We start from the raw sequence: 12,788 nt of genomic DNA on the forward strand, positions 1-12,788 counted from the left end.
TTTATGATAAATCAATTATTGCTGAAAAAATAAACAGTTTTATTACTAATGCTGGTCCAAATTTGGCATCAAAAATTCCTCTGAATTCAACTTCATTTGAGTCTTATTTAAATAGTTACGATAAAGTTATGGATGAACCTAATCTTAAATTAATTGAATTGCGAACCGCCTTTTATAATCTTAAAACTAACAAAAGTGCTGGATTTGATAAAATTAACATTAATGTTGTAAAATCTGTTTATGGTATAATCGAACCTCTTTTGTTTCACATCTTTAATCTTTCTTTAAAAACAGGAATTGTCCCGAAAAAAATTAAAAATTGCACGAATCACGCCAGTTTTTAAGACTGGCGATGACTCTATTATTTCTAATTATAGACCTATATCTATATTACCGTGTTTCTCAAAATTACTTGAAAAATAATGTACAACAGGCTATTTAATTATTTATCTGAAAACAATATGTTGTACTCAAAACAGTTTGGTTTCAAAAAAAATCTTCCACTGAACATGCAGTGCTTGAAATTGTCAATCAAATAACAAACGCATTATGTACTACCTACTTTACATTAGGAGTTTTCATTGATTTGTCAAAGACTTTTGATACTGTAAACCATAACATACTAATAAAAAAACTTGAATATAATGGAGTAAAAAAATAACTTACTTTGGTTCAAAAGTTATTTGACCAATAGAAAACAATTCATCCAATATGAGCAAAAACAAACAATTCCATATGCTGTAACTTGTGGTGCCCTCCAGGGCTCTATTTTAGGAACCTTATTATTCTTAGTATATATAAATGATTTAAATTTAGCAACACACTTCTTAAATTGTATTCTTTTTGCAGATGACTCCAATCTTTTTTATTCCCGCAGAGGTATTAAAACACTTTTTCAAATAGCTAACGAAGAGTTGGGTAAGGTTAATGAATGGTTTATAAGTAATAAACTGTCTCTAAATGTGGATAAAACCAAATTTATTTTATTCATAAAGTAAATAAATTAGAAAATATTACCATTAAACTGCAAAATCTAATAATCAATAACGCTAACATTAAAAGAGAACTTCAGTTAACTTTTTGGGCGTAATATTAGATGAACATTTACGTTGGAGTGATCATATAAAAAGCATTGAGAAAAAATAATCAAAAAATATTGCCATGATATATAGGGATAAACTATTTATAAATAATAAATCTTTAAAAAGTTTATATTTTTCTTTCATTCATTGTTATTTGGTTTTTTGTAATATTGCATGGGCGAGTACAAATCATACAAAATTAAAAAAATTGTACAGTTAACAAAAACATGCGTGCAGAATATTATTTGGAGCTGATTAATTGTACCATGCGAGCCTTTTTTGCGTATACTAGGCGCATTAAACGTTTATAAAATCAACTTACACCAAGTTTTAATGTTGATGTATGTATAAAATCAACTTACACCAAGTTTTAATGTTGATGTATGTATAAAATCAACTTACACCAAGTTTTAATGTTGATGTATGTATAAAATCAACTTACACCAGGTTTTAATGTTGATGTATGTATAAAATCAACTTACACCAAGTTTTAATGTTGATGTATGTATAAAATCAACTTACACCAGGTTTTAATGTTGATGTATGTATAAAATCAACTTACACCAGGTTTTAATGTTGATGTATGTATAAAATCAACTTACACCAAGTTTTAATGTTGATGTATGTATAAAATCAACTTACACCAGGTTTTAATGTTGATGTATGTATAAAATCAACTTACACCAGGTTTTAATGTTGATGTATGTATAAAATCAACTTACACCAAGTTTTAATGTTGATGTATGTATAAAATCAACTTACACCAGGTTTTAATGTTGATGTATGTAATAAATAAGTAGTACATAAATACCCAAAAAAATTTTCAGATAATAATTACATTGTCCCTAAAAATAATTCAAAATAAATTACATATTCAATTCAATATCGCGGACCTTATTTGTGGAAAAGGTTTTCTAATATTGCAAATACAAAAAAAGTTAGTATACGACAGTTTAAAAATGAATCAAAACAGGTGTTATTACTTATGGTTTTTAACATATCCGATTTTAAATGCTTCTTTAAAACTAAAATTCAATTATATAAAATGTGTCTTAGAATTTATCAACTTTTTTTTTTCTTCATTAATTCAGTTATGGTGTTTCCTCTAATTTTAAAAGTTATTGTTGAAACCTAATCTGAGTTCTTAAATATTTTTCTTTTTTTTTTAAACTATAAATGAATTGTTATTTATTTTACTTTTATTCAAATTGGTTTTAAAATATAGATAAATATTACAGTTTTTGCAAATTAAGTACTCTTTTATTATAAATATTTCGTTCTTTATTTAAATACTACTTTATTAGAAATAGTTATATATTTTATTTTCATATTTTTCAATAAATACTTTGTATAATATACGTATATAGTGTGGCTCTTGTAAATACGTGCTCTTTAATTAATTCATTCATTTTTTGTTTTTCTTTTTTACTTTTCTTTAAGTTTTTCTTGTTTACTTGATTATTACTCTTAACATGAATATTGTTCTTGAAGTATTTCTTAAACTAATTGTTATTTATTTTTACATTTATATTTTTCAATAAATAGTTTGTAAAGTATAAATATATTATACGTTTATTGTACGATTGGGGTTCGGTGATAAGACAAAATAATGTCTTCTACTTGCCCCGCCAGTGTTTTTATTTATAAACTTTAAATTGTAAAAGTTATTAAACGGCGAAATAAACAAACAAAACAAAAATAAAATAACAACGTATACATTCCAACGTCAAGATATACACATCGGATTAACGTAACGTTAAAAACATTGGATCAACGTTGATCAATATTCATTGGATCAACCTTGGTCCCAATACATTGGAACAATGTTGGGTTTAGATCGAAAAAACAACAATCTTTTGCGATATTTTTCATACGTTTGACCAATCTAATTTTGCTAGCTATTTTTAATCACGTCGTTATTATAATTTTCATAAGTATAAATACGATAAAATATAACATTTGGATCAACGTTGTATTGGCATCGGAGAAAATAGCCAAAAAAAGACGTCTTTTTGACATTTTGGAGGTCTTTTGAAAGTTTAAAAGACGTCTTTTTTAATCCCGTGCCCACTGGGTATTTTTCTTTTTCAGGTTAAAGTTCTTTTTTATAATATCTGTTTTATCCTTAAAGTTTAAAAGTTTTATGAATATTGTTCTTGGTTTAACTGAACTTTTATGCCCAGTTCTGTGTGGCCTTTCTATTTTAAAACCTTTTATGATTTTTTTAAAATTTTGTTTACCTTTATTCCGCAATCACTCCAGCATTCCCCTTCGTTTTCTTTAACTATTTTGACTCTCAGATTTTTCCGCCTGAATTGATCCTCCTTCTCTCTTAATTTGTTGTTATTTTTAATAAATGCATATTCGTTGCTTTGCATTACGCTTGTTGTTTTATACTTCTCTTGTGAAGTAATGACAGACTTTTTTCATCAATAAGTTGTTCGTGAAAATTAATGCTTACCTAAATCTCCTCAACTTCTATTTTTTATTGATTTTTTTTGTTTACCATACTCACTAAAATTTAATTCAGCTTTATCTAATCACTCGTAAAGTATTTTAGTGCTGGAACTTAAAACGAATAAAAGTTGAACTTCTTCATAACAAGTTTATTTATATTATATAATATATGGATCATAAGACAACATGAAATCAAACGAGGACATAAACCTTCTAAGAATATATAAATTATATTATTCTTTATATATATATATATATATATATATATATATATATATATATATATATATATATATATATATATATATATATATATATATAATGATATAGTAATAATAATAAAAAAAGGAAAGAAAAAAAAAATTGATTATGATTTTAGAATTCGAACTAAAAGTAACTAGAGGACAATATGGTTTTTTTTTATTTTTAATCATTAAAAATAAAATTGGATTCAAAAAAAAGGCTCAAAGAAGATACGGATGAATAAAGTCACTACAATTATTTCATAGAGCCCCTATGTGGGCTGTACAAGTTACAAATAAAATGAGATAAAAAACTGTACATCTCCAATACAATAAAAAGGTTAAAACTTGCATAAACATTTACATTAAATCAAGAAAGTAAATAATATCAATATAGTTTTAGCAATCGTCATTTAAATATACTGTTTAACTCTGTTAAACATCAAAGTCAAAGCCAATTAAAACAAATAAAAATCTAAGGATAATGGAATTCGATTTTTATTTTGAAATATTAAGAAAATTATTTATCTAATTTAAAAATTTCATCTTTTATTACAATTTTAAAGGAATTTTAATTCACGATTGGGAACTTATTGTGACACACAATATTAACTTATGAACTTATTGGTTGATTTTTATAAAAAAATAACTGTTGCATAATTAAACTAAAATGGAATTCTTAATGAACGTTAGTGCGACTGTAAAAGTGGAAAAATCGAACATTTACTTCGATAAAAGTATTTAGTTAATCTACTTACGATCGTCATGGTGATAAACATCAATACATAACATAAATGATTTAGTAAAAGTCCGCCTTCTCAGGGTCAGAGGTAACTCGACTAATAAAATGAGGAAGAGCAGAGGGGGGGGAGGGGGATTTCCTTAAAAGTACCATTTGTTCCCGAAAAAACAAAAAAAGTCCTCAAAAATAAAGTTTATCCGACTGAATTGTGTCAAATGCCCGACTAAATTCGTAAAAAAACCGACTATAACTTAAGAATCACCTTCTTTGGGGGAAGGGGATGAAACAACCCTTACACCCCCCTTCCTTCCTCCCCTAAAATCGCCTCTGCTCAGGGTATGAGTTGTACCTCGGTGCGAAGGGAACTCGTCTGGATTAGCTCTGGTATTAAGATGTTTCCTTTTCGACTAGTAAATAAATTTAGTCGAGTAAATATAAATTATCGTTTATCGTAAAAACTATGCAAAATATTTCCAAGAAACAAAGTCTTAAAAAACCAATTGACTACTATTTTAACAACAGTATTAACACTTAAGAAACTTAGTTGAAATCTAAGTTAAAATAAACAATTTATTTTTAATGCATAGTTACTTCACGAGCAGTTCTTGATGACAAGACCTGATAGACTTATGTGTCTCCGCGTTTCATTTTATTTTATAGGAATTTCTTGTATATTTGTGTTATTTTTACTTTTAACTAAATTCATAACGATTTCTTTCTTATCTTAACTATCTTTTCCTATAAGTTTATTGAATAAATATATATATGAATGATAAGTAACGTTAGGTAACACGTAAGGTTGTTGGGTGATAGTTGAGAATTTGAGGCATAAATGTAAACAAATAGGATATATAAAGTTAAACACTTTATTTTATCTGGCATCACTAAAGTGTTTATATTTTACCCATTTATTGAATTTCAAATTAATAATTAACTGTTTTTTGTTGTCTAAACGCTCATTATATGACGTAACTTATTTCGCCTTATGTCTATACTGATGAAGTTGATCCGAATGTAAACGTCTTGGTAATGATTTGAAACAAGGTCTGTTATTTACTTATTATAAATAACTTACATTATTTAAATTAGTATTAACTCAATATTAAAGGTGATTGCTTAAACTTACTTTTTATGTTAACTTGTTACTATTTCTTTTTTTTATCGAAAATTAAATCAAAATTTTAACCAATTTTTACACAACGCATATGCATCAGTTTCTTTATTTTCCAGCACACTTACTTACGCCGATGGGCCAAGTTGAGCTGGTTGGTAAACTTTACACCATAACTTTTCAAACTAATTCAAAATGTTCTTTTTACCAATTTTTAGGAATTTTTTTTACCAATTTTTAGGAGATCAAATTATCTTTCTAATAGCAAAGAAATTATGTCTTCAACTCTTCAACAGAAAAAATCTCTTCAACAGATCTGTACTATTTAGTAAAAGTAAAAACCAGCCTCTCTCCCCCCCCCCCCTTCCTACCCAAAATAAGTAATACAATTTTACGTATTATTTACATGCCTAAAACTATTTATATCCACAATAATATTTTTGTATATTAATACTTAAGTAAATAACATTTATATAACAATACTTATTTGTATATTTATGCATAATTTATTTTGCAATTTTTTAGGTGTAATTTATTTGTAGTTATTAAGTGTAATTTATTTGTAATATTTATTTTATATTATTTATTTGAAATAATACTTTTTAAGCACGAAACATTTTTCAAAATCAAGGAGAGAAAATAAAAATTGTAAACAAAAAAATAATTTTCAAATTTGTTTTATAGCCATGTAATAAATAAAATTCATTTTAAAATTTTTTTCACAAAATGATTTCCTTTGCTGACGAATGTTGATTAAAAAAAAATCCTCCAAGTAAATCTATAATTATTCCCAGTGAAAGAGAAAATTAAAAAAAAAAAAAAAAACAAACAAACAGGAGAATGTATAAAGATAATGTACAAGTAAAGGTAAATGGAGTGTTAAAAGCGTTGTCACAAAACAAGTAAAATATGAAAACATAAAGATTGCATAGCTAGAAAAATGCATATATAAAAAAACAAAAAACAAAAACGCCGAAGAGAGAAAAAATCGAAGTGTTTCAGAAACATTTTGTCAATAATAAAAATAAAAAAAACACGAAGCATTTAAAATACTTTTAAGATAGCGAGACCTATAGCTGGCCTTGCTCTATCAAAGTGTTTAATGACTTAACAATATTGGCTAGATAAGGTCTAAACTTGCTACCAGGTTGGAAAACAGAATCTAAAACATCTGGATTTGAGTAGAAATTATAAACACACTCTATACGCTTTAATGACTTTGCAGTGAGATGGTTGCAAACCAACTTTTCTAAAAGCTTTTGAGAATCTTTCATCATTGTGACCGTATACTCACAATCAAATGTAAAATCTACCTCATAAAAACTTATTATAGATTTTGCAATGGTTTTAAATTTGTTTTGGAAATTTTGAATAATCGACATTTCTTCTTTTGTAAAACGATTGTTAGATGATAAAAGTGCAACCTTGACAACAATTTTTATCATATTTTTCATAATTTTTTCGGCATCTTTTTTACTCTCAAGATAGTATTTTGCAATTCTATAACAGTTATCAATTAGTTCAGAGGTAGGTCCATCAACAACTTGTTTTGCCAACCCTTTTGAAGACATTTTACTTGCAATTTTGCCTTGAATTCTTAAGCCAATGCTCTTCGCATGCACCTCTTCATCTCCCATATCTGTTATACACTAAAAAAAATATAAAATAAGCAAATTCTAAATTGGATTCGAATATTTGAACTCATAAAGTTATTAAAAATTGATTTTAATTATCAAAATGTTAATAATAAAATGTTAATAAGAAAATTACATTTTTCTAATTAAGGGCAGTTCATATAAATCTTTACAGTTACTCAAAAAAAATATTTGTAAATGAAAAAATTTATTTGATTATAAATGTGTAACCAAAATTGAATAAACTCTAGGCTCTAGTTGTGCCAATTGTAAAAGTAATGTATTGATTGTAGTAATGAATTTGTGGTGTACCAATTGTAATAATGGACTAGTGGTGTATTAATTGTAATAATGAACTAGTGGTGTACAAATTGTAGTAATGAACTAATGGTGTACCAATTGTAATAATGAACTAGTGGTGTACCAATCGGATCAGGGATGCAGAGTCCCAAAAAAACGCCAGCTTTAAACCTCTATTTTTTTCTGGTCTCTGGTGTCAAGGAGCTCTAAAAATATCAAGTGACTTATCAAAGTGACTATTAAATGATCTGCAAGTGACTTATCAAAGTAACTATCAAATGATCTGCAAGTGACTTATCAAAGTGACTATCAAATGATCTGCAATAAGAAAAATTTTCATTAAATTTAATGACTTGGAACCTATTTCTTTTTAGCATGAAGTCCTGGAGTCCTTGTTGCCAATATCTTTGTTGCCATTAATCCAGATTTAAAATTGTTTGTTCCTCTACCTAAAAGTCTTTATTTTTTTCCCCAAAAGTAGTTCATAAGCCTCTTTACATTTTTCGAATTTCTGGATACCAAAAATCAGTAAGAAATAATCATTTTGTGACTTTCAAATCTGGAGACCTTTTTGGGACTTCACATCCTTAAATGAGGTACATTACTATCTATATTAAAAAAACTTTAACTTAACTCTGATCCAAAACATTTCTGTTACAAATATCATTTTACACCTTAAAACTATTTAAGTTCTGTTTATTAATGATTAAAAGCTGTAAAGATTCAACAAACACACCCTGTCTCAACTGGATGTGGAAGGATGCAACTTGGCCAACATCGATAATACAATTTAAACATTACACAATTTAAATTATATAAATATATAATTTAACTATAAAGTTTAACATGACACATGGTAAAACAAATAAGACATAACACTTTTGGCTAAAAAAAAATTTTCTAACTTTAAAACTATACAAATATTTTTCTACATTTGTTAAATTATTTGTCAATAATTCAATTATACTCTTAACAATAAATAATTTACTTATCTTAACAAGGAATAATTTGAATCAATTTATTGTAGACAAACATTATTTCAAATCTTTCAAATATTCAAAAATAACATTTCAAATCTTTAGAAATAACATTTAAAAATGGTAAATTTTATGATTTTACAAAAAAAACTTTGGCATTAAATACTATCAAATCTCTCCATTATAATTACCTCCATTATAAATACAACTGAAATCTTTAAGTGATAAAGCTAGTTATAGTCTTAAACATTGCAAAAAACTTTTTATAAAAATTATTATCACTACTCGAACCGCAATATCAAAAAAAAAATTACATTTTAAATTCAATACTTAACGAATAGTGTTTTAAGGAGTCTGTTCACATCTTAATGGCCATCATCTTATTTGTGCTTTCTGGACATTTACATCATCAACCTTGATTGCCTAGGTCTCACTTCATACATCATAACACTCTGAACACATCTGGTGTCTAACTTTCTTTTAATCTTTACTAATGCACCTCTTGTGAAGATAATTTTTTTAATTTGGCTGAGCCACACATTACTCTTCTACTCATTACACATATTACTTGCTCTTAATGCTTTATCTAATCCACCAGCTGATGCAGTTGTATCTCCAATAAGTTTGCAAGAAAAACTGTAAGCATTTTAAAGAAACTCTAACTTTAAAATATACATTCACAGCAAATCTACAAAGCATGGAGCGACATGAAGATTTATGTATTTGTTGACTTCCTGGTTTCCTACAAAAAATTGAAGTTTAAGATGGATTGCACTAGAAAGAATTTATCTGATAAGCAACAAACCTGCAGGTGTTTGCAACCCAATATTAAAAATTGGTCAAAATATTACAACATATGCTTTCAATAGATCGAGTATAACTATGATGACAATATGGAAAATTCTTCCTAAGGAAGGTTTCAACGCTATTCCTGTAAAAATGACGTTGAAACAAGGCACTTTTTACTATACATCTAACCACCATATAAAAAGTTTTTTTTTTTTTTTTTTTTTTCAAAGAAAAATTTGCAATTATATAAAAATAAATTTCTAATATTTTTTTATACAAATTTAGAACCAAAAAGAGAAAAAACAAAAAACAATAATAAGTAGATTCAAATCAGTAAATATACACTATACTAATAATAAATACTAAAAATTTTCCAGGAGGTTAAGATACAATAGAACAATGTTTGATTGAACACAAGAGTAATTGATAAATAAATTGCATTCTTTAGGTTATTTATTCAGCTGCCATAAAATAAAAACCTACATTACACTTTTCAACAAGAAAAGGTTTAAAATAACTTTTTTATTATGTAATAATTATTTCTGTCACTGCAACAATTTTAAAGGAGCTAAATAAAGTCTACTTTCTTCAAACTTTTGTTCAATAGCCAAACTTATTCATCACAATTGGTTATTGATTTAAGAAAAATACTTTTGATTAAAATATATAAAAAATTAAAAACGTTTCCAACACCTTTGCAAGTGAAGTTAAACTTGCATTATGTAATGAAAATAACAATTTATTAGTTCATGTTATTATTATTTATACATTACTAATTATATAGCAATTATACAATAACTATATTAACATTATAAATTATAAGGTATAATGGCCTGATTTTAAAAGTACAAAAATAAAATTTTATTTATGACATTTTTATAATACCATAGTATAATAATAACAATAATAATAATAATAATAATAACTATAACAATAATAACATATATGTACATGTATTTTTTTAAAAAATAAATTCAGAAAGCAACAAAAAAAAAGCTCTTTGTACATTATCAAAAACAAACAAAGAAATTCATCCAATAAATATGTTTTATAATTCAAATTTTAGTTTAAAAACTAAACCATAAGTTCGTAAAAATTTCATAAAGTTAACTTTTTTTAACTTTAATTTCTTGTTGTATTTATACAAAATGTTAACCCAATGTTGTATCCCAGCTTGTTTAAAAAAATATTTTCAAAATTTGTTTAATTGTAGAGTTGAATGATTCAATTTATAATAAAAAATTAAACAAAGCAATAAACAAAACAAAGATTGCATAATGTTTTACTAGCTAAATGAAATTAAATACAAAACAGGTGAATTTTAAATGATTCTTTGTTACTTTTTTTTATTGTTTTTCTTCAGATTCTATTACTTTTTTCAAGAAACACTTTATTATATAATTTTTTTTAAACAATCCTTTACTCTTTTTTTTTCATCAAATTTCAAAGGAAATGGGGGGGGGGGGGGGAATGAATCCACTAATTCCAACACAAACTTTTTATTTAGTACAAACTATTAATTTTTGTATAATATATAAGGCAAAATAATATGAGTTTAAAAGTAATTATATACTTTAACTTTTTTTTTATTCTAATTTTGAATTCAAAGTTTTTTAAGCTAAAAATTTTTAACATAAATTTTTAAAAGCATATGCTATTTATAACATCTATATACATATATAAATACTATTTATAGCATTTACACATATATATTATACATATAGATATATACATATATATATATATATATATATATATATATATATATATATATATATATATATATATATATATATATATATATATATATATACATATATATATATATATATATATATATATATATATATAAATATATATATATATATATATATATATAAATATATATATATATATATATATATATATATATATATACATACATATAGATATTATATATATATATATATATATGAATTTATATATATATTTCCATAAACAAGACAAATTTTCTAATTTTTAAAACCATTTTTTTAATAAAAAACAATACATGTTTTGACTAACACTGGTCATCTTCAGTTAAAATTACATATTTAAAATTTGTTAAAATGCTTAAAAAAAGGTGTTAAAAAAAATAATACAAATATAATTATTTTTGTACAAACTAATGATAATATAATTACAAAAATACAATAAAATCAGGTAAAAAGTTTATCATGTCATACAAAAGAAATAGGAAATAACAAAAGAATAGGTTAAAAAGATATATATATATATATATATATATATATATATATATATATATATATATATATATATATATATATATATATATATATATATATATATATATATATATATATACTATAGCATATTTATGTGAGCATTTGCTCAGTTTTTTTGCTTATCTAAATTGATACAGCTTTTTTAGAAAAAGAAGAAAACGAAGAATAATCAATGAAAAGATTGCTGCCCCATCCCAAACCCTCAGTCGATGTAGCAGCACTCCACTGCGAATCAGGCTATTTGTCAGTTGATGTATGTACTGAAGCCCCCGACAGCAGGCTATTTCAGTATGACATCACACTGCTCACCTAAATCAGCAGTATATTATATATATATATATATATATATATATATATATATATATATAATTAAAAAATTATTACATAATCAAAACAACAATATATATATATATATATATATACATATATATATACATATATATATATATATATATATATATATATATATATATATATATATATATATATATATATATATATATATATATGTATATATATATATATATATATATATATATATATATATATATATATATATATATATATATATATATTTACATGGTAGCAAAAAATTTTGAAAGTTAAATTCCAGGACATTCCAGGACTTTTTATTGCATTTTCCAGGACATTTTATATCCTATTAAATGAATATTATCAATTATCTTTTCATTATATTTTTTTCATATTGATTAATAGAGAATATTATGTAAGTATTAGAGTTTGAAATAATTTGACTGTATATATATATATATATATATATATATATATATATATATATATATATATATATATATATATATATATATATATATATATATATATGTATATATATATATATTATACATATATATATATATACCTTATCGTATAACACAAATATAACTTGAAGGATATAAAAAACTTTAAAAAAATTTTATTTCCTTAACATTAAAAAAGAAAAATGAATAACCTACATTTTCTTCTCCCATTTCCTTAAACAAGTTTTAAGAAAAGATGTGTATCATTAAGTTTAAAAATACTTATATTAAAGTTTTGCATTTTAGACTCATAATGAATTGAAACAAATCTCAATAAAACATATGAAATATTAATATAAGGAATAAAGTTGTTTGATATTCAAGTTTAAACTCACTTCGAAATTATTGTATTTTCTGTAATATTAAAACGTT

General features: G+C 24.4%; 1 protein-coding gene across 2 annotated transcripts; it reads right to left on the reverse strand.

The window, feature by feature from the left end:
- Positions 1–6,280: 6,280 nt before the first annotated feature.
- LOC100214994 (tumor necrosis factor alpha-induced protein 8-like protein) lies at positions 6,281–12,788 on the reverse strand. Of its 2 annotated transcripts, none has more exons than XM_065816891.1 (2): positions 12,573–12,788; positions 6,281–7,283 (listed from the first exon to the last, which is right to left on the reverse strand). In XM_065816891.1, exons 1-2 carry the CDS (start codon positions 12,585–12,587, stop codon positions 6,705–6,707), a joined length of 594 nt encoding a protein of 197 aa, XP_065672963.1. In that variant the 5' UTR covers positions 12,588–12,788; the 3' UTR covers positions 6,281–6,704. The 2 variants fall into 2 exon arrangements, with proteins under 2 accessions (XP_065672963.1, XP_065672964.1); XM_065816892.1 differs by having other exon boundaries at positions 12,752–12,775.

This window comes from Hydra vulgaris, chromosome 13 (genome assembly GCF_038396675.1).
Source record: "Hydra vulgaris chromosome 13, alternate assembly HydraT2T_AEP".
Lineage (NCBI taxonomy): Eukaryota > Metazoa > Cnidaria > Hydrozoa > Anthoathecata > Hydridae > Hydra > Hydra vulgaris.